The 23732-nt window shown below is 42.9% G+C and overlaps 1 protein-coding gene across 1 annotated transcript; it reads right to left on the bottom strand.

Annotated features, from left to right (window-relative positions):
• Positions 1–13645: 13645 nt before the first annotated feature.
• Positions 13646–22917, bottom strand: F2RL3 (F2R like thrombin or trypsin receptor 3). The gene is made up of 2 exons (XM_033955246.1): positions 22816–22917; positions 13646–14890 (listed from the first exon to the last, which is right to left on the bottom strand). The coding sequence occupies exons 1-2, from the start codon at positions 22904–22906 to the stop codon at positions 13812–13814; spliced, it is 1170 nt and encodes a 389-aa protein (XP_033811137.1). The 5' UTR covers positions 22907–22917; the 3' UTR covers positions 13646–13811.
• Positions 22918–23732: the final 815 nt, after the last annotated feature.

The raw sequence follows: 23732 nt of genomic DNA, 5'->3' as shown, positions 1-23732 counted from the left end.
TCATACATCCATTACAGAGCATGAAATTATCAGGGAGAGGTACGCTGAATGGCCATTCCCCACTGTGAGTTGAAATAAGCTTGTTCAAATAGATGTTAACAAGTGTAATTTTCTGAGGACTAGTTTGAGAGGTAAAATGAATAAACAATCGCCTTTATATCATTCAAGCTCAGAATGGGGTGGTGGTGTAGTAAGGGTATGAGGTGCCCAGGGTTGTGGCATGTCCTCCCTTGCCCCCACTCCCCCCAACCCCCATTCCATACTTGTGCTCTCCCTCCCCACGTACCTCTGAATCTTCATCAGTGCAAGTGGATGCGGCAGCATGCTCCTTGCACCAGTGTTGGAATTCCCTCTGACATCACTTCCTGGCCCCTTAACCTGGAAATGATTCAGAGGGAGACCAGGCTGGCGTGAGCAACAGGCAGACATTTGTCATGATAATACAGAGGTATGGGGTGTGGAGGAGAGGTGAGCGGGCACGGCAGAGAGAAGCCAGTGCCCCCTTTACACCACTGCAATGGGGTCCTTTTTATTAAACCGCGGTAAGCAATAAAGCATGTTTTTTGTGAGCTACAGATGCCTACCGCAGGACACACTGAGGCATTCTGTGGCAAATTTGCCTTTTAGCATGCAAACACCACACACTAAATATTTTGATTATGTGGAAGGGAGCATGGTTGGGGGTAGCACATAAGGCATTGCCGCACACAGATTTAGTGCATGAGCCCTTACTGCCTACAAAATGGGTGACAATAAGGGCTCATGTAGTAATATTTTTAATAGCTGTGTGCTAATTGCAGAATTAGGGATGGATTCTGTAAACTACACCTAAATTGGCAACATCTCCCAAAATGGAAGCCAGCTGCGTGTCGATCATGCTTGGGTGCTGTTATCAGAATCACAGCTAATGACGCCTAAGGAAAAAAAAAACCTTTGATGCCTGCAATGTAGGCCAGCGTTTTACTGGCGTACATTGCAGGCATCTTAAGTTCTTTAGTGAATCATGCCTAATGGCGCTGAAGTCCTGCTCCGTCCCCTAACCATACCCACTTATGTGTAAGCTGCCGTTAGGCATCCTGCCGTAGATGTGTTAATGGTGCCTACCTATAGATGCACCCTGGACCTACTTTTTTAAAAAAATTGCATTTTAAATGATGCGATCAATTATCTTGCCAATTAAAACAAGTTGGGCAGCGGTAGGATGCTTGAAACTGCCTAACTTACAACACCGTTTATAGAATATGGCCCTTGGTGTGTGACCTTTAATTCCACAAATAAGATAATTGCCCCAATTTCCAGGTGCTGCACAAGCGGCCTTAGCACATGGGAAAGATCTGCAAAAGGGGCGTGCTAAGGCCTTTTTTGCCACAGCTTTAATAAAAGGACCCGATGTAATCACACAGTACAAAATATGAAGACAATACATTTCTCACGGGTGTGGAACCTAAATAATAACAGGAAGCTAGGAAAGAAAATTCTTCAGCAAAAAATTCAGCTCTGGAGAAGAACCGCAAGAACAAATGGGAGCTGCCACCCTATGTTCCTAAGGTTTAAGGGTGGAAAAATTCTTAATTAGGATTAAAAACAAGGTTTAACAGCACTTCTAATAAATAGGGTCTGTAAATGTAAAGTTATTGATTCAACTGTGCTAAGGCTTTGTAGCTGAAAGCCTCAATGTTAACTATGTGAAAATTTTCTTAGCATAGGTTAACCGAATGCAAATAACACCACATAGCTACACCTCTTGAGGGGGTTTGGTAATAGTACATCTAATGGTTAATTAGTCTAATAACAATTGATCTGAGACAATTTGTCCAAAAGTTAATTCATTTAATGGGCAATTGGTCTAAAAATTAAGGCCCCCTTTTATGAAGCTTTGTTAGACTTTTTTTTTATTACCAGCCACAGTGGTATTAGCTCCGATGTTCATAAGAACCAGCGGAGCTAATACTGTGGCCAGCAAAAAAAAAGTCTAATGTGGCTTTGTAAAAGGGGGTAAATAATCAACCCCTCCCCCCCACTTTTACTAAGCCGCGGTAGAGGTTTAAATGATACAGGGACAAGTTTTTCCCGGTCTCTGCGGGAGCTCATTTTCCTGACCCATCCCAGTGAGTTATTTTCCTGTCCCTGCCCCATTCCTGCAAGCTCCGTCCTCATCTGCACAAGCCTCAAACATTTTAAAATCATAAGTGTTCGAGGATTGTGCGGTTAAGGCAGAGCTTACAAGAATGGGGAAGGGACAGGGACAGCAACAAAACTTGCGGGATCGGGACAGGGAAATTACATTCCTATGGGAATGGGGACAATTTGATCCTATATCATTCTCTAGTTTCTATCCTGGCCTAGAGCTCTAAATGCTCCGACACTCCTAGAATTCCTAAGAGCATTGGAGCAGCATCGGAGCATTAGCACCCCGGACTGTAGTAGAAACCTCTTCCACGGCTTCGTAAAAGAGGGCCCCAAGATAAGATGTGAAGTCGTACATTTGTCTTGTGGCAGATCACTTTTTAAAAAGTTAATAATGATAATATGCCACAAGCTTTTTAAAAAAAAAATGTATTTATAGAAAATTGCAAAATAATACAATCAAGAAAATTCTTGTAACTGAAAAGTTCAACCCATATTAATATATTACAATATAATTAAACCCAGTTGAAAGTGAAGTAAGCCCACTATGAGTTTAAACAAAAGTCCACTATAGGGAGGAAGTATGGATCAGAAAATTACAAAGAGAAAAACATTGACAACAATAGTCAAAAGGAATTATGAGGAAGAATCGGTGGAATCCTAATTTTAAATTTCACATAGTACCTTCAACAACAGGAGATAGAAGAGGAGCAGGAACCAAAGGCCTATTTGCCGCCAAGAAACTAGTTAAATTAAACGAGTTAGATTTTCTGCTTTCTATTCTCTTTAAGTATTATGTTACCATTTACTGTTAACCAAGTCAAGCTCCATTTGGTTGATGACCCGGTCTATAAAACTAACCCCCTCTTTTACTAAGGTGTGCTAACTGATTAGTGCACGCTAAAAGCTAACGTGTCCACAGACTAACATGTACACGTTAGCGTTTAGCACGTGCTAATTTGATTAGCGTATGCTAATCGGTTAGCGCACCTTAGTAAAAGAGGGCCTAAGTTTTAGTTTAGTTTAAATGAACAGGATAAAAAAATACATAACATACATATTTATACTTCACAAAACGTTTGCTTGGAAATTTTTTTAAAAAATACAATGCTCCTACCTGTAAAACGCCAGGGTTTTAACCAAATGAATTGTTTTCTCTTTTTTTGTGTATCTCGAGATATCAGGAAACATTTATTATCAAATCAAGGAATTTCATATCATGATGACAAAAAAACATTCTCAGCAACCACTCTTTATCAGAGATTAAAGCAAAAGTTACCACCATATTGGCTAATACTAGATATTCTTGGTCCAACCACTCCAATTATTGCTTATTGTAAGCTTCTATATCGCTACCAATGACTGTGTAGTTTCAAGTTTATTAAAAATTTGATTTGTTCGCTTATCTGGTTTTCTAAGCGAGGTACAATTTAAGAAAGGGGGGGGGGGAAAACCCAGGGACATCATACAGATTCCGATGCATGAACGAAATAAACAAAAACTGAACTACTTACTGACGTGCACAAGCGGAAAAGAGGGGAAGAACTACAATCTTTTAAAGGATAGAGATGGAACATATAAGGGGAGAAAACCAATATGGAGGAGGTTGAATGAAACATAAAGAAAAGTCTGACTAAGGGCTATTTACAAAGGCGCGGTAGCGATTTAACGTGCGCTAAATCACCGGCTGCACTAGCTGTTACCGCCTCCTCTTGAGCAGGCAGTAGTTTTTAGGCCAGCACGGGGGTTGATGAAAAGCACTAAGGATTGTTAAAAGATTATAGGCGTCCTTGAATAGGAAGCATTTCAGGCTGCTTTTAAAACGTACCAAGTTTTTTTTTCTTCTCGCAAGTATGATGGCATCACGTTCCAGATCTGCGGGGCGACTACGGAGAAAATGTCTTTACGTCGCGTTCAGAGAGGTTTACTTTTAATCTTTTTATCTATACTTATTTTAGTTTGTGTTTTCCTTATTCATTAGTTTTAATGCTTGTATTAGTTACTTATTATGTATGTTGTTATTATTATACTAGTATTTTAGCCTGTTACATTAACGGGTGCTAGAATATATGTCTGTCTGTCTTTCTTTCTGTGTCTCTCTCACTCCACCCTCCTGCTGTCTTTCTTTCTGTCTGTCTCTCTCCCTGACCCCCTTTGTCTGTCTTTCTGTGTCTCTCTCTGCCCCTGTGCCTTTCTTCTTTTATTTCTGTCTCCTTTCCTCTTGCTGTCTGGCTTTCTTTCTATCTATCTGTCTCTGTCTCCCCCCGCACACACACACACTTCCCTGTGCAGCAGCCACAGCATTCCCTCCCACCCCACCCCACCGCCTTGTGCAACAGCAACGTTTCCCATACCCTCCCTTTCCCTTCCCTCGGTCTTGCCTGTTCCCTTAGTCCCATGCCGCCCCCACCCTTCCCTTCCTACGGTCCGACAAACCTGACGATTCCAGCAGCATGTGCAGCACTCTACACATGCTGCTTCAGGGCCTTTTACTGCCCTGATTTACTCTGGCACGTCCCTGATGACATCATCAGAGATGCGGCAGAGCAAATCAGGGCAGTAAAAGGCCCCGAAGCAGCGTGTGTAGAGTGCTGCACACGCTGCTGGAATCAGCTGGTTTGGAGTCGGGACTGGGCATCCCTTCACGGCTGGAGTGTTTTGGGCTTCCCTTCCCGCCCTGCGGGTGTCGCCCGCGGATCCTCTCGATCCCGCCAGCGTCGGAAGCTTTCTCCGATGTTGGTGCGGCTGGTGAGAGGAGCCGACAAGGAGAGCAGGGAGTCCAGTGCTGGCGTCCAGTCCTGCCGGCGAATGGTAGGTGCTGGGAAGAAAGGCTGGGGACTCGCGCATGCGGCCACAGACCTACGGATCATGGAAGCACGCAGATAGAAGTGCGCATGTGCGAGGTAGGGTTTTATTATATAGGATTGTATGCTGAGTACCTATTGTGTAAACTACTGGTTAGGCGGTATATAAAAATAAAATAATTATTATATTATTATTACATGAGCTTCAGTAATGGTGTCCATCTCAACTGTGGCTTCTACTTCTGGCTGCTCCTCTTGTTTCTTAAAGGCAGGAAGATAGTAAGCCCTTAAAATAGGCGGAACAGGTTCTACAGCCACACCTAGTAACTCCCATTAAGTTTCAAGTTTATTTAAAATTTGATTTCAACGCTTATCAGCATTTCTAAGCATTGTATAATGATACAAAAATGTGGGATACGATTAAAATACATACAACGGACTTATATAGACGTAAATAGACTTCCAAAAATACTTAAGGAAAGGGGAAAGGACTGCAATGTTTATAGTAAAGAGATATTTAAGGTTTGAACAAAGGGGGGGACATGAAATAAGAAATAGTACTAAAAAAAGTATTGCTGAAAAGAGAAAATTGGGGGGGGGGCTGAGCTCTAGTCATACATTACAGATTTTCTAAACATATCTCATGTTGAAACATAACATAACATAAAATTTTTATTTGTATACTGCGATACACTGTGAAGTTTTGACGTGGTTAACAAGAATTATCTAAAGACCGTACATAGGCAGTAAGGGTACAAATTAAATCAGTCTAGGAGCAAGACAAAATCTGTGTCAGATACAATCATTTTAGGTAAACAGCCTGTGTTACAGTTGACATTGTAGGTAGGGATTCCCAAGTACAGGTAGCAAGGTGGGAGAAGGGCATAAGAAGTAATACATGTATCTGTGTAAAAAGCAGTTGCAGTCATCTAGGGGGGCTGAGCGAGAGTGAGGTGCAGAGAGAGCACAAGGTTAATGCTCTGCTAGAAACTTATTGAGCAGAAATGTTTTTAAGCTTCGCCTAAAATGCGTGTATGATGAGAACGACCCTATGATGGTAGTTCCTGGCTTAAGTGAGCTGCTTGGTAGGGTAACAGTTTTGTGATGTAAGCTCTTTGAGGCCTTCCTTGCAGGGAGGGGTAAGTGAAGATGGAGTTGGAATGCAAAAGGCAGGCCGGAGAGGTAAATTCAAATACTTCCACCATGTAATTTGGTAGGCGGCTGTACAGTGCCTTATACATGAAGCACCCCAGTTTGAACAGTAAGCGGTCGTTGATGGGGAGCCAGTGTAGTTGCTTATGGTAAAACGTGACATGGTCAGTTTTCCGTAGTCCAGGGTGTCAAAATCCCTTCTCGAGGGCCGCAATCCAGCCGAGTTTTCAGGATTTCCCCAATGAATATGCATGAGATCTATTTGCATGCACTGTTTTCAATACATATTCATTGGGGAAATCCTGAAAACCCGACTGGATTGCGGCCCTCAAGGAGGGACTTTGACACCTGTGCCTTAGTCCGAAGATAAGACGCACAGCTGTGTGCTGAGTCATTCAGAGTCTATTGTAGAGTTTCTGGGGACACGAAAGATCAATAAAATTACATTAGTTTAGGAAAATTAAAAAACCTTGGAGAATATTTCCAGAGCTACAAATCTAAGTTTTCCACCTTAGCTCTTAGGTTCAAGTTGCCCTTTAATAAAGTAGAATACACCACAAGCTTTAAAAAAAAAAAAAAAAATCAAGGCGTTAACCCTACATGGTATTACCCACAATCTGCACTTTTAGACAACATCGACAAACTTTTGTGCTCTATCATTTTTCCATATTAACTTTCTTCACTCATATCAGTATAGTTTATAAAATGAACACATGAATTTATGGAAGAAGTTAATCTTTAACGTTTGAAAAGGACTAAGGGCTCCTCTTGCAAAGCTGCGGTAGTGATTCCCCTGTGGCAAATGCTCCAGAGACCAATTCCTATGAGCTTCCAGTGCATTTGCCAAGGGAGAATCGCTACCATGGCTTTGTAAAAGGTGCCCTAAGGGATGAAAGGGGTTTCTTGCTGTAGTTTTTTTTTAATTACAAAATTACATAGCAACAAATTTTTATTTATAAATCGCGAAAGCCTTTCAGTTCTATGCGGTTTACAAAAGAGGTGGAACTGACCAATGTCGGAGATCTATCGCATAACTTGGCAAAAGCGGTTAACACTGCCTGAATCCCTATGGCTCCGTCTCTGTCAGTGTTCAAGGCCCAGTTGAAAGACCACCTCTTTGAGAATGCTTTCAACTCCTAACTCCTTTCACCTTGGGTTCTGCATCCCCAACTTTGTATGTCTGTCTGTCCAAGTTAAATTGTAAGCTCTGCTGAGAAGGGACTGTCTATGAGCGTCAAAAATATACAGCACTGCGTATGCCTTTCAACACTATATAAGTGATAAGTAGTAGTATGTATTATCCCAGGACAAGCAGGCAGCATATTCTTAACACATGGGTGACGTCACCGACGGAGCCCTCGGTACGGACCTTTTTAACTAGAAGTTTCTAGTTGGCCGCACCGCGCGTGCGCGAGTGCCTTCCCGCCCGACGGAGGAGTGCGTGGTCCCCAGTTTCTTCGTTTCCGCGGAGCGAAGAAGACGCGTGTGTTTTTTCAACGGCCGTTGAAACCACTTTTTTGCCTTCCCGCTCGCGCTTTTTTCCTTATCCACCTGACAGCTTGGTTTCTCTCGGGCTGACCTCTCCGGAGAATCTATCTCAACCGGTCCGCCTCATTTTGGACGCCTCCAGGAAACCGGCCACTCTCCAATGTTACCATCAGAAGTGGACCAGATTCTCCTCGTGGTGTCTCCGGCATCATCAGGAACCTACCTCCTTAGCGGTGGAAACTGTCTTGGAATATTTGCTCTCACTGTCCAATGCTGGCCTCAAAACCACCTCAATCAGAGTCCACCTCAGTGCCATCACTGCGTTTCATGAGCCTATTCTCGGAAAACCCCTCATGGCTCATCCTCTGGTTTCCAGATTTATGAGAGGGCTCTTCAATATCAAGCCGCCTCTCAAGCCTCCTCCTGTCGTCTGGGACCTGAATGTGGTTCTCTCAGCACTCATGAAGCCTCCGTTTGAGCCTCTTGCCACAACTTCGCTCAGGCTTCTTACCTGGAAGGTGCTTTTCCTAATTGCCATCACCTCTGCCAGGAGGGTTAGCGAACTGCATGCACTGGTTGCCGACCCACCTTTCACTGTTTTTCACCATGACAAGGTTGTTCTGCGTACCCACCCTAAATTCCTTCCCAAGGTGGTCTCAGCTTTTCACCTTAACCAGTCCATTGTGCTCCCCGTCTTCTTCCCTAAGCCTCACTCGCATCCTGGGGAACAGGCGTTGCACACACTGGATTGTAAGCGTGCCCTTGCTTACTATCTTGATCGTACCAGAGCTCACCGATCATCTCCTCAGCTATTTGTATCTTTCGATCCCAACCGTTTGGGTCGTCCTGTCTCCAAACGGACCCTTTCAAATTGGCTTGCTGCCTGTATTGCCTTCTGTTATGCTCGGGCCGGTCTCTCACTGGAAGGAACTGTCACGGCCCACAGAGTCCGAGCTATGGCTGCTTCTGTTGCTTTCCTCCGTTCCACGCCCATCGAGGAAATCTGCAAGGCGGCCACTTGGTCCTCAGTTCACACGTTCACTACTCACTACTGTCTGGATGCGTTCTCCAGACGGGATGGACACTTCGGCCAATCTGTGTTACAAAATTTATTTTCCTAATGGCCAACCATCCCACCTCCCTCTTTGTTAGCTTGGAGGTCACCCATGTGTTAAGAATATGCTGCCTGCTTGTCCTGGGATAAAGCACAGTTACTTACCGTAACAGGTGTTATCCAGGGACAGCATGCAGATATTCTTACGTCCCACCCACCTCCCCGGGTTGGCTTCTTAGCTGGCTTATCCTAACTGGGGACCACGCACTCCTCCGTCGGGCGGGAAGGCACTCGCGCACGCGCGGTGCGGCCAACTAGAAACTTCTAGTTAAAAAGGTCCGTACCGAGGGCTCCGTCGGTGACGTCACCCATGTGTTAAGAATATCTGCCTGCTGTCCCTGGATAACACCTGTTACGGTAAGTAACTGTGCTTTTTAGCCCAATTTCTATTAGATCGATTGTCAGGCACCGCTCTTGAGGTGGCGTTAACACAGCAGATAACACGCTGTAGTTCATGCATAATCATTACTTTCATAGTAACGGCAATATGCAGTCCCCTTCCATTGTATGGAAATGACCACACTGGGATTTTGAATAGGTTTTCCTGGTCCTCAGCCCTTTGCTTTAGCCATTAGGTTATTTCTTCAGGCAATGGCCTGAATTCTTTGAATTTTAAACATGCAAGTATATCTTATTCAAATTCACATGTATCCTGAAAAGTGAGGGGGAGGGGGGCAAGGAAATGCCTGAGTTTTGGGGGGAGGGGATAGGAGGGGGGAGGGAAAGCCTCAGTTGGGGGAGGGAAAACCTTTAGAGAGGTCAACAAACTTTTAAATTAGATTGTAAGCTCTTCTAAGCAGGGACCATCTATTACATGTTAAATGTACAGCGCTGCGCACACCTTTCAACGGTGACAGGTCAAAAGCGTGCACCGACAAAGGTGCACCGAGACAACAGCCCGTGCTGAAGAAAAACAGTGTTTTGAGGGGCTCTGATGGGGGTGTGGGGGGAACCCCTCCACTTTACTGAATAAAGATTGCGCTGGCGTTTTGGGGGGTTTGGGGGGTTGTAACCCCCCACATTATACTGAAAACTTCACTTTTTCCCTAAAAAACAGGAAAAAAGTTAAGTTTCCAGTATAATGAGGGGGGTTACAACCACCCAAACCCCCCCACAACGCCGGCGCGATCTGTATTCAGTAAAGTGGGGGGTTCCCCACCAACACCCCCCGTCTGAGCCCCTTAAAACACTGTTTTTCTTTGGTGCGGGCTTCCGCCTTGCGCTCAGTTGTCTCGGCACGCCTTTGTCGCCGCGCGCTTTTGACTATGAACCCCTTTCAGCACTTTAGGAATGATAAATAGTAGTAGTAGTAATTGAAAAACAGTTGTAATTACCACTTAATAACTAAGGTGCCTCATTAACTGTTAGCATGGCTCATACATTAATTGTTAGCTGTTAATGAGGCAACTGATTCACCTTTACCTGGACACCTTAAAGAAGGGATTAAAGCTTTCAATTTTAATGTATGAAATTTTTATTTATTTATTTTGTTTTCTATCCTGTTTTCCCCAAGGAGCTCAGAACAAGTTACAGGTTGACATACATAATATACAGTCAACAGGTTACAGTTTGCCATAGTTACAGTAGAAGGTTGTTTTTTTAAAAAAAAATACAAGTTTTATCCTAATTTGACACATACTAGGGATCTAACACTAATATACGTGGAGGGGCATAATCGAAAGGAACGTCTAAGACCATTTTCGTCCAAGTCGTCCAAAGTAAAAAAACAGCTTAGGACACATTTTCGAAAATCATCTAAGTATATGTTCTGCCGATCTGATCATCCAAGCTGCTAAATCGTCCATCTTTATATCACATTTTCGTCCAACTTCTCGTCCAAGTCAAAAATGCCTAGAACAAGCCCTGTTGGATGTGGGAAGGGTCTGCAAAGTGATAGACTGAACACCCAGACATGGCACCTAAATAGTGGGGTACCTTACAGGGCACTGCTGTGAACTTCACAAAATAGGTGCCATGTCATCATTTCACTACAGCTCCCGTTTAGGTCATGCTGAGCCCCCCAAACCACCTCCAGAATTCCCTAGACCCACTTATCTACCACCCCAATAGCCCTTATGGCTGCAGGAGCCAGTACAAAGGGTTTTGGGGAGTGCACATGTTTAAGTATCAATGCAGTGATTACAGGGGCTTATGGGCATGGGGCCTCCTCTCCATGGGTCCCTAACCCACCCCCAAGATGGTTTAAGATGCCTCTGTGCAGCACTACTAGGCTTTCCTATGCCAGGCTGCCAGGTGATGATGTTCTGGAGGCACAATTTTCAAGTTCTGATTAATATTTTTAGGGGGGGGTCAGTGATCACTGGGGTAGTGTGTGTCTGTAGTTTGTGTCTGCAGTGCTTATCTGGTGGCTTTAGGTGGGTTTTTGTGACTTAGATCATGTTTTAAATGGTCTAAGTCACAACAGCCAAGTTCCATCTATGCTGTGCTGTATAACTTTCGGTCATACATACAGTACGACTAAGTCTAAGCCTTCCCACGTACCGCCCAAATCCCGCCCTCAACACTCCTCCTGAAACGCACCATTTAGCTTTGGTCGTTCAGCGGCACCGTGAAGGCCTAGGTCGTTTTTAAATACATCCAAAACCCGGTTTTATTATCGTCACTTTTGACTGCTGATCGTCCAAGTACCTTTTTCTCTTTCGATTATGAGCCCCATAGTATACAATTTATAGCTTAATTTGCCATAGTTCCAATGCAAGGTTTTTCAATACAAGTCTTATTTTAACATGACACATACTAGGGATCTAATACCAATATATATAATACACAGTTTACAGGATAAATTTGACATAGTTCCAGTGCAAGATCCTGCAAGAACTGTGCAAGCGTGGCATTCATGGCAGACACTGTACATCAGAAAACCAGTGTGTAGGAGACTTGAAATTTGGCATAGGCAGCAGAGTTATGTATATTTTTATTTTATTTTAAAAGAGCAATTTTAATTTTTCACTCTCACTGTATTTTATAGCTAAGTAATTTCCAAAATCCCAGCCCAATGTAGTAAATGATGCCAAAGGTGGTTTTACAGTTATATTCCTAAAAATAAAATAGGGATTTCTCTGGTATCCTTTCATAATTCTTGCATGATTGATACGTTTCAGCATCAGCACTTTTTTTGTGCTTGGTGTTTCATGAATGCCCCAGCAATGTGTTACTACAAAGTTCATCGCAACAGTACTTGTGGAGGAAAAGACCTCAGAAACTTTAAGACACTCTTAACATTCGGGTCTTTATCTGTCGTCATCTACTATGTCTATGTCTAACAGCTGGGTCTATTTCCAACCCCAAATTTCATTCATTAGTGAAAAACCCATTAAAAAAAAATATTTTGCCAACTTTTTGTAGACTGATTTGTATATATTTTGTATAATTCAAATGCATAGTCCTTTTAACTCCAAATTTCATGATCTGTCAGAACTGCAACTAAATGTTGATCATAAAGCGATAGACAAGTACATAGGATCTCTAAGGAAGTGAAAGGGAGAGTTGATGGCATGGATGGGCAGACTGGATAGGTCTTTATCGGCCTTCTTTTTTTCCCTATTTCTAACCAGTTTAAAAAGAAAAACGCCGCTTATGTGAATCTGATGGAGGCCATCAGTTTCTTCCTATGGCTTCATTCAGATTGCAGCTGCAGCCTGCTTACTTTTACCTTACTTCATGTCGGGTGTGATTCTGTGTGATTTTCACTTTTTGCTTTTTCAGCTGGAAATAGACACAGCTTTTAAAGATGCCTTAAGATTTCTGAGGTCTTTTCATCATGCAATACTGTTCTGGTTAACTGGGTACATGCGTTTCTCGGCTCATTTTGGGTTATGGGGAGGAAACAGTTTTGAGAGTTCAAGAATTTTCTGATTGCTTTTAATTTTTCAATATGAAGGTACCACACTTAACACTGTTTCTGGAGGTTCTAATAATTAAGGTTACCATATGGCTCCAGAAAAAGAAGGATGGATTGAGACATCTGGGCTTTACTTCTATTGAATGTCTTAATCCGTCCTCCTTTTTCTGGAGCCATATGGTAACCCTATCTAATAGGAAGAGCTGATTGATGTTTCATGGTACTATGAAATGAGTTGTGCCTTAGACAATATTACATATTTTCTGGACGATGCCTTTACTGGGCCATCATACAGGTCATCCTCGGATGTTATCGGATTTACCCTCCAGTACGAAATCAGTCCACGGACAATTCATAAAGAGCCTATAAAAGAACTTAAAGCAACTACTTCCAGCCTTCTCTAGACCTTCCCACCTGCCACTAGTCTCATTACTGTGCTCTAGGCGGCTATGCAAAGAGCCGCATGCAGTCCTTTCCGTGCAAATTATTTCCACAATAGTGTAGAGAGGATCCAGTTCCAGCAGTTCAGTTTCTTCTTGGGAGGGATAGTGTTGAACAATAGCTAAGAGAGCTACAGGCAAGTCACTTCACCCTGATACAATCTAAATGGTAACACAGCTTGTGTTCAAGAAAGGTGAGGCATGAAATCTGAATTAGAGAATGACAGGGGGGACAAATTTTTCCCTGTCTCCGCGAGTTTTGTCCCTGTCCCTGTCTTATTCCTGAAAACTGTGCCTTAACTGCACAAGCCTCAAACACTTATGATTTTAAAGTGTTTGAGGCTTGTGCAGATGAGGACGGAGTTTGCAGGAATGGGGCAGGGACGGGAAAATGAGTTCCTTTGGGGACGGGGAAAAATTTGTCCCCCCCCCCCCCCCGTGTCATTCTCTAAGAAGAAGCAACATGCCAGTAAAGCTGAATATTGAAGACCAAAGCACTCCAGCTTTTGGAAGATGAAGATTTAGATTAGAGAATAACACAGGGACAAATTTTTCGCCGTCCCCACGGGATCTCATTTTCCCGTCCTCATCTGCACAAGCCTCAAACACTTTAAAATCATAAGTGTTTGTTTGAAGCTTGTGCGGTTAAGGCAGAGCTTACAGAAATGAGAAAGGGACAGTGACAAAACTCGTGGGGACGGGATGGGAAATCGAGTTCCTGCGAGGACAGGGAAAAATTTGCCCCCCATGTCATTCTCTGCTTCTTCTATCTGCAACTGGCTCTGTCAAACTAGTCAAGCCCCACTAATCCTTGTTAACTTTGTTTATAGCACAGCCTGAGAATGAGAGACAGAGATGGGCACTGTCTCCTTTGAGGTAATTAGAAATGTGCTAGTGGTCTTATGGTGGTAAAGACATTTTCCTTTGATTTTCTCTCTAAATTCTTCAGACACATAGTAGTAAACAAAGGGATCAATGCAGTTATTGAATGTACTCAGAGCCAGACAGACCATGTACACCACGTACAAGTCTGCATTATAATTGAAACAGTGCTCTGAATAGTGAATCAAAAGAACAAGATTACTGGGAGTGAGAAGAGCAAGGATGATTACCAGGACCAGCGCTGTGAGCTTAATGGCATAACTGTATTTCTCTCCGTTGCTGATCAGAGCTCGAAGCACAGACACATAGCAGAAAATAATGACCACCAGCGGTATAAGGAAGCCGAAAACGATCAGGCACACAAAGTAATAGAAGAAGAACTCGGATTGCTCATGCCTTGGTAAAACATCATGGCATAGGGTGATGTCGGAGCCATAGAGAGGATAGGCTTGCTGGTAGGCCATCAATGGCACAGTAGATATGATTGTAAGGAACCAGACGGCTGAGCACATGCATATGGCAAATGTTTTGTTCCGGAATGATCTGGAGAAGAAGGGATGGACAACGGCCAGGTACCTGTCAATGCTAATACTCATCAACAGAAGAACAGAGCAGTGCATGTTTCCATAGAAGAAGGCAGTAAGGATGCGGCAGGCCACCTCTCCAAACAACCAGTTATTACCCAGGAAGTAGTATGAAATTTTGAAAGGTAGTATTAAAATAAGGAGCAAGTCTGCTAGGGCAAGGTTGATCAGGAAGATGGTAGAGGTCATCTTTTTAATTTTAGTAGCCAAAATCCAAAGGGCCAGTCCGTTGGAAGGTAAGCCTAAGACAAAGACCAAGGTATAGAGGGAAGGGATGAGTACCATAGTGATGGCACTGCTCAGATGGGCACGTGTGGATGCAGGGATGGTGATAAAGGTTGTGTTCCCTTTTGCCATCATCTCTCCAGGTATTGCTCGAGGACAAAGGGTATTTTTCGAAGTGGTTATCTGCTCTTCTGTGCTTTCTTGAGAATAATCTGTTGACAAGATAGAAATGGACAGATTATCAGACTGAGACAGACTTAACTTAGGTGATGCTTTTAGTATGAGGGTGGATACGTTCCATCTTTCTATTGTATTTTCTTAATTCTGTACTAGAGATATAGGGGTTGATATTCCAAATGGTTTAAGCAGGCAGGAGATGTTCCATAGACACTTAAACTGCATTGATCAGTGAACATTGGTGCTAACCATTTAAACCAAAAGTGGCTGGCCCAGGGGCAGTCTAGGGGTAAAATCAATGAGGAACGAGGTGGTGGAGAGGAAAACGGTGAATGAGTTCAAAGAAGCGTGGGATGAACAAAGAGGATCTAGAATCAGAAAATAATATTAAATATTGAACTAAGGCCAGTACTGGGCAGACTTGCATGCTCTGTATATGGCTGTTTGGGGGAGGATGGGCTGGAGAGGGCTTCAATGGCTGGGAGGGTGTAGATGGGCTAGAGTAGGTTTTCATGGAGATTTCAGCAGTTGGAACCCAAGCACAGTACCGGGTATAGCTTTGGATTCTTGCCCAGAAATAGCTAAGAAGAAAAAATTTAAAAAATTTAAATTGAATAAGGTTGGGCAGACTGGATGGACCATTCGGGTCTTTATCTGCCGTCATTTACTATGTTATGTTACTATGTATGTAGTTACTAGCATAGGAGCCAACTTTTCAAAATGAATGGGGGTGCTCGACTCACCACAAATGATCAAGACCACATAAAAGAAATTAAAGCATGGTGGGTTGTCAACACAGCTGGTCAGGCTGTCTTTAAATGAAGAGCATAGCAGGTGATGCCACACAGGGAGGACTTGTGGTTACAAGAAATGCTCTGGGTAGCACTGCAAGGAAGTCCCACCAGTCTCTCTTCCTTCCCAACCCCCAACTCAGCATCTCAGTGTATCATCCTACTCCCAAATCCATATACACCACACTTATGCTAGGCCTTCCAGTCCACCTGGACCCATCTATATAACCCATATTCTTTCCATCCCAGCCAGTCCTCAATAATCCCTCTTCCTAACCTAACCTAGGGTTACCAGATGGCTGGATTTCCCTGGACATGTCCTCCTTTTCGAGGACATGTTTGGGGGTCCGCATGGCTTTTTTAAAACCCAGAATTCAAGAGGGCCTGGGATAGGCACATGGTTACTGCGGATGGGCAGACTAGATGGACCATTTGGCCTTTATCTGCCATCATGTTTCTATGTTTCTACTAGAAAGAAGGTTATCGAGGTAAGAACCTAGTCTCATCCTTGGTGGTAGCACAGGTCCACAGCTATAGGTTATGGTAGTCATTTTCAGGCTGGAGCCAGCATGGACAAGGGAGATGGGGGATCTTTCCTTCCCACTCTACCCCTTAGACCACCAGCTATCTAAGGTAGGCTAGGTGGGGTTACAGGTGGAGGGGTGTGTCTGGAGAGGGCTGCTACTGTTGGAGGTCCGGTTGGGGGGTGGTTTTGTTTGGAGAGTTCAGGACTAGCAAGTGGGAGAAGTTAAGGAAACCTTAAAAATCACCTCAGGCAGGTTCTGTCCAATATTCAGCTAGAACCTGCATAAGTGTCTCATGTGGGTCCTGGTTGAATTTTGGTTTGGGTCTGCCTTTAGAGCAGTGTCTCTCAGACTGTGTGCCCCGAAGAGATTCCAGAATTTTACTTTAATTTTAAAAATTCCCTTCATAAGTATACACTAGAATAGATGACACCTATGCCGTGTACACAAGAGTCTGTCAATGTTATGAGTGTCTGTGTGTGTAAGGATACAACCGACCAGACAAGCATCATTCTTTGACATGATTGGTCCTTGAAAACTAATGGCAAGTAATTTTATTTATTTATTTATTTAATTTTATTTTTATTGAAGTTTCAATTTTCCATGATCACAAAATCATTCAGTTTATATAGAAACAAAAATAATAATTTTATACAATTAGAAATTAAATATGCCAAATATTCCTTCTTTGTTCTGTTATTTCAGTCCACTAGTAATTTTATTTTAATTTTATATGCAGTAGTTATCCTAACTTGAGCAACAAAGCAATCAAGGCTATATTACTATCTGGATTTTCTTATCTTTGTGAACTTGGGATTTCAGTTCTGACAGAAATTATTTAAAAACTAAAGAGACTGCAGTTGGTAGATGATGAAATGTGTGTGCTTGTCGACTATCGAGCCACATTTTGAGTTAATGTGCACTCAACAAAAAGCACATCCATTTGCTCTATTTAGTGTGCCAGAGCTAAAAATGTTTGAGAGACACTGCTGTAGAGAATGACACAGGGACAAATTTTCCTCGTCCCTATGGGATCTCTCTATCCCCATTCTGTCCCCGCAATCTCTGTCCCTGTCTCTGCTCCACTCCTACAAGCTCTGTCCTCATCTGCACAAGTCTTGAACACTTTGAAATCATAAGTGTTCAAGGCTTGTGCGTTTAAGGCAGAGCTTGCAGGAATGGGACAGGGACAGGGACAGGACAAGTATATTGAGATCACGTGGGGACAGGGACAAATTTGTCCCCGTGTCATTCTCAGTAGCTAGGACATATCCAGCTAATCAGTGCCAACACCTGGACAAGGCCTGGCATTGAATATCCAAGTCTAATTTAGCTGGTGACGGCGCTTAAAATGCTGATGCCGTTGGCTGAACATTGACAGGACAAATGTCAAACAGGGACAGTGCAGAATATACTTTAGCTAACCACCACACTAGGCCACAATAGTAACAGAGAACACAAATATAAGATTGGCTCTTACATCCTGAGACTTAGGGCTCCTTTTACTAAGGTGCGCTAGCGTTTTTAGCGCATGCAGGATATTACCGCGCACTACACCAAGCGCTATGTGGCTAGAACTAACGCCAGCTCAATGCCGGCGGTAGCGTTAAGCGCGCACTATTCCGCACGTTAATGCCCTACCACAGCTTCATTAAAGGAGCCCTTAAGGTTCCTTTTACTAAGCTGTGCTAGTGGTTTTAGCGCACGCTATGTTGCCGTGTGCGCTGAAGGTTAACGCCTCCATAGAGCTGGCGTTAGTATTTTCCGCTTAGCGTGCATTAAAAACGCTCGCACGGCTTAGTAAAAGGAGCCTTTAATGAATTAATTTGTCTGTTTGCTTGCTATATCCCAAGGTCACAAATCTGGTTTACAATAATCACAATGTGGTTTACAATCATCTGTAATATAAAACAGAACAAACCACACATCGTAATCAAAAATAATAGCCCAAAACACATTAGGAATGGAATGATGTCTAACACAAGAATAATTTATCTAAGACAAAGATGCTTATATATTTTCAAAAATGTAACTCTTCCTCTCTCTGGTTACTCTGTCCTAAATTTTCTCTTCATTTTGTCTTTTCCTTTCACTGGAGTTCCTTTCTACCCTAACCCTTGTTAACCGTGTCGAGCTTTGCGAAAGTAGAGATGATGCGGTATACAAACCCAAGGTTTAGTTTAGTTTAGTTTATAAAGAAACCAGAAAAGGATGAATAACAGAGTTAATTATACTACAACGGTCTTTTTAAACAATCCAGTCTTTAATGCAGATTTAAATCGAGTATAAGAGGGGCCAGGCCGCAAAGTAATAGGGAGTTGATTCCAGGGAAATGGAGCCACACAACCAAAAGCAAATGAGTGTGAAGATTCAAACTCCCGTTTTCTTGGAGCCGGAGCAATCAGGAGTCTAAAGAACGCAAAGTTATTTAAGGTTGATAGAGTATGAATAGATTAAACCGATATTTAGGATGTCCGTGGTGGTCAAGTTTCAAGTTTATTTGCATTTTAATATACCGACCATCAATGTGTATCTGGCCAGTTTACATAGCTAAAAATATTAAAATAAATTTTAGAATAGGGGTAGGGAAAGGAAAAGTGAACATTAAATAGACAAAATACAGTTACGAACATGAGTTTGAGGGTGAAGAGAGAGGGGGGGAGTTTATAATTACATTGTTAAAAGAAATTAAAACTAAGTGAAGGGAAAGGGGGGGGCGGAAACCCCCCCCCCCCTACCAGGGAGGGGGATCGCTTCTTAAAAGCGGTTCATTTTATATACTACTATACTGTTAGAAAAGGAAATTGTTAAATGCTATGAATAAGAAAGTTTTTAGTTTAGTCTTGAATTTATCGAGTGAATTTTCTGGTGGAGTTGAGGTGGCATGGCATTCCATAGAGTTGGAGCTGTAACAGAAAAATTAGTATTTCTAGTGTAATAAAATCCTTTGATAGGAGGAATGGTCAATAAGTTCTGGTCAGCTGATCTAAGGGTCCGTGAAGAACAACAGGGAATGATAAGTTTATCAAGGAAAGATGGTAAGCGTGTAAGTTTGATTTTGAAGGCCAGCAGTACAATTTTATTTGTGATACGATGTGGTATGGGTAGCAGAAGAGGAGTAATATGATTATATTTTTCTATCTTATAGATGAGTTTAATTAGCACAGAAGTAACATGGCTGCATTATTTAGCTTTATAAAATATCTTTTCAAGGTATGTCTTTACCACACACTACTGTTCATAGTGTGCTCTTAAAAAAGAATCCAAAAATACTTCACATAATTGTTTAGGCCGGGCATAATTTTATCCAGTAAAACACGTGGTATTGAGTTTAGACTCTTTTAAAAGGAAGGCTTTTAGTTTCCAATTCCAGCTGGTGCAGAAAACTATTTTGCCAAATAAAACAACACCTCTGGGGGAGCCTCATTTCTCTTTTTGAATTCTCAAGTTTGTTTCTGTAAAGTCTTGTATTGGGATCCAGTAAAGCAATTCATAGAGCAAGTAGGAAAGTCAGATGCTTGGCATCGATTCACCTGAGTAGCAGAGGCGTGGGGAGCCAACATGACTTGACCATGATCACTCAGTTGAGGTCCACGATTAGGGTTACGAGACGTCTGGATTTCGCTGGGCACGTCCTCCTTTTGAAGACATGTACGGGGATCCAGACGTCTTTTCAAAACCCGGCTCTTTGTCCGGGTTTTGAAAAGCTTCTAGCAACGAATGACGTCGGGACAGCTTGTGCGCATGCAGGGATGCAACGTGGTGATGTCATTTGCATGCCGTCCTGATGTCACTCGTTGTTCATGCAGGTCGAGGGGGTGGGGCCTGGCGCGGGCAGGGTGGGCCTGGGGGCAGGGCCATGGGTCCGGATTTTCCTTTTGGAAAATCTGGTAACCCTATCCAAGATATCTTTTGCATTACAGTACAAGGAGGTGGCTACTAGTCCTGTTCCCCTGCCCCCCCCCAAAAAAAAAATATATATATATCCTTAGCTTATGAATTCAAGTTTTAGCTTAACCACCAAATCATGCTATAGCTACTATGCTCATCTTTAATAAAAGCGTGAACTCCTTACAGATCTCAGGACTGCTCCCTCTTACATGAGAACACTAGGGGGCATCAGAAGTAGTTATGTTGGAAGTGGCATCCTGCTGCCTTGTTATAAATAGATGGTCACAGCAGTACCTGGGCTTCAAATGAATGGAAGTAAAACCCGGATGTTTCAATCCATCCTCCCTTTTTCAGAGCCCTATGGTAACCCTAGTCAGGGGTGTCTACCCTATTGCAGATTTTAGTGTCATCCACAAAGAGGCAAAACTTACCAGACAGCCCTTCAGCAACATCGCTTGCAGAAATTTTAAAAAAGAATTGGCCCAAACCTTGTGGCACACCACTAGAACCTCTCTTCTCAGAGTGAACTCCATGTACTATTATCCTGTTGCTTTAGGGGCCATACCGAGGGCACTCAGTTTATTTATGCTATCTATGTGGAACTGTGTCAAAGGTTTTGCTGTACCAGAGGCAGTGGAGGGGGAACTGACTTTCACAAGGTCACAGGAAGCATCAATGGGATTTAAACTCTACTTAGCCTAGTTTTCAGCAGGATGTGCTAACAAGTAGGTTACTCCCCCTCGCTACCAAGGGCTAGATTCACTAAAACTTCCGATCCTGCCCCGACGATCGCAAAACCAGATTGTTCCCTGACCCCGACCCGATCAATCTCAGATCCGATCCAATCCACCCATGCAAATGAGGGGAAATGGCATGCAAAAGTAGGAACAGATCAATTCACTAAGCAGAAGAAGAAACACCGATTGGATTTGCCAATCCAAAATGAAGTGACAGCTGAGGACCAGTCACTTACTCTCCTGCCCTCTTCCGCCCTGAAATATCAGTATCGAGGTTACAACCCCATATAAAACAACTATCAAAATGAAACATAAAACTGTAAAATATCTTTACATATGCATAAGAAATCCTTTTTTATATATTCTGTAAAAAGCGCATTGCGAGCCTGTGGTTTTAACCCGCGGCTTTAAAGCGTGTTCTGTTCAATAATCTGGCTACACAAAATAATTCACTGCGTCAGTCACAAATTATTCCTTTTTAAAAATGTCCAACTCGTAGGGCCAGCAAAAGTAAACTGCAGCCACCCCTCCCCCTTTCTTTTGAGCTCGCTTGTGCTTTGCCGCCAATGACGTGCGGGAATAAACCCCACCCACTAACTACGTAGTAAGGACGAAGAGCTAGCGCATGCGTAAATTGCGTCAGTAAACAACAAGGATACTCTGCGCATGCGTTTCGATCGCTCTTACAGCGATCAGTGGGATTGCTATAGGGCATGCGTCCGATCCGATCATTTGCATGTAAAATCTGTAGTGAATCGGTCGCTCGGCAAAACTCAGCCAAGAATCGCCCAACAACGATCCAGATCGGTAAGTTTAGTGAATCTAGGCCTCCTTTTGTTCTTCCCCTTTAATGTTCTCTTTCTTTCTATCAATTGTAGTTCCAACTCTTCTTCCCTTTTGTTCCGGTTCATCGATGTCTTTATAAATTGTCATTTCCCCTGGTTTGTCTTTGTTTATATTGTATTTTAATTGGCACATTGTTTTGGCGTTTTTTGTACACCGCCTAGAAGGCTTGATTAGGCGATATAAGAAATTTTAAATAAACTTGAAACTTTCCCAATCTTCTCTCTGCACCCTACAGGCAGTACTTCATAAAAATCAAATCTACTGAGTTAGAAAACAATGCAAAAGCTAAATACCAAGGCTTAATCAGTATTTGAAAATAGGAGCACAGCTGAGCTGCACTTCCTGATTTGCTCTCTCTTGCTGGGCAAAGAAATGTTGGATCGTAACTAACTGGAAAATGACCCATTTGAGTATTAGTCTCTTGCTTAATTTGCCAAATGGCTCTTCACAGCAAAGTTAGAAGAGAAATTTCCACCTTTTAAACGCTTGCAGATTCAATCCTGCCTTCTGTCTCTCACACCAATGTTTTCTTTTAAATAATTTGGATTTGGGCACCCAATGTGCCACTTACAGGGGAATTAGTGATATAAAATTGGGAAATTGAAGATAATGTTGTTATGGTTGATTAAATAATGATGGGTTCTTGTTTTTAGTGCATAAGTTCCTTGCTAATATAGAGTTTACAACTTTACATAAAGGGTGGGGGAGGGTCCATAGTGAAGGGGATGCCATGTAAATGACTGTGTCATCTTATGTTGATGTATTGATACGTTTTGCTTTTCTTAGCCTATTGTTTAACTCCAAAGCTGTAAGTGTTGATTGATGACCTAATAAAATAGATATAAATTAAATAATTTGAATTCAGCTCACACCTATTTGGCTAGGGATCCAGAATAAGGAGAACGGATTGAGACATCCGGGTTTTACTTCCATTGCTTAACCCAGACGTCTCTATCTGTTCTCCTTAATTCCTTTGCTTTCAGTGGAAGTAAATCTCGGATGTCTCAATTCATCCTCCTTTTTCTGGAGCCATATGGTAACCCTATATTTGGTAGAAACACAAGGCAAGTTACAGACAGGAACACAAATTATTTCCCAGTCCCTGGTGGGCTTATAATCTAAGATTTTTGTGTGCATACACACATACACAAAATACAGATCAGTAACTTACCATCATAGTCTTCAGTTCCAAAGGAAAGTCCAAGAATCACAAATAAAAGTAGAAATGTACAAGACCATTGGCCAGAGTTAGAAAGATCCATGTTGGGAAGACTGCTGCATTATCATTTGTAGCAAACATGGGAAGGAACGTATTATTTATACTACTGATTACCCATTTCCTGCTCCATGCGCTTAACTGGACTAAACACTTGGCCGAAGGCCTTTTCCTGTTCTTCTTTGAGGGTTGACAAGGACATCTGTATACCAGCAGCACTGCATGTCTTCCCTCTTGTTCCCGCCCCCGTGTATGTAAGTGTTATATTGGACATAAACAACCCATGAGAGAGATTTTTATTTTTATTATTTGCTCAGAAAATCTCTCTCATCGTTTCTAATGCCCTATTAAAAGAAGATTAAAAATTCACCGCATTGCGTCCTCCTTCGCTCGGCTTCTCTTTTGGAGTATTTCCAGATCTTGGCTCAGTTTTGCTCAAAGCAGTTGTGCATTGTATCAGTGGAGTAGTGAGGGTGAGAGGCACCTGGGGTGGTGGTGTCCCTTCCCTGTCCTCTTCTCTGCCTCCCACCCCCATCCGCTCCTTCCCTGCCCCCTCCTGCCGCACGTGTGCCCTTTCCCTCCCCCGTACCTCTTCAACATTTATGGTGTGAGCAGCAACCCCAACCTGCTGCTCGCACCAGTGTGGGCTCTTCCTCCGACATCACTTCCTGGGCATGGGTCCAGGAAGTGATGTCAGAGGAAGCACTGGCGCGAGCAGCAGGTTGGAGTTGCTGCTCACACCATGAACGTTAAAATGGTTAGAGGAAAGGGGCGTGTGCACAGTAGTGGGGAAGGAGTGGGGGTGAAGAGAGTGGGTGCCAGCGCCCCCACCAACCTGGGGCGGACCTCCAACCCCTTCCGCCTTCCACCAC

The sequence above is a fragment of the Geotrypetes seraphini genome, chromosome 8 (genome assembly GCF_902459505.1).
Source record: "Geotrypetes seraphini chromosome 8, aGeoSer1.1, whole genome shotgun sequence".
Taxonomy (NCBI): Eukaryota; Metazoa; Chordata; class Amphibia; order Gymnophiona; family Dermophiidae; genus Geotrypetes; species Geotrypetes seraphini.
The sequence above is the reverse complement of the archived record's forward strand: the minus strand, read 5'-3'. Positions and strand labels throughout refer to the sequence as shown.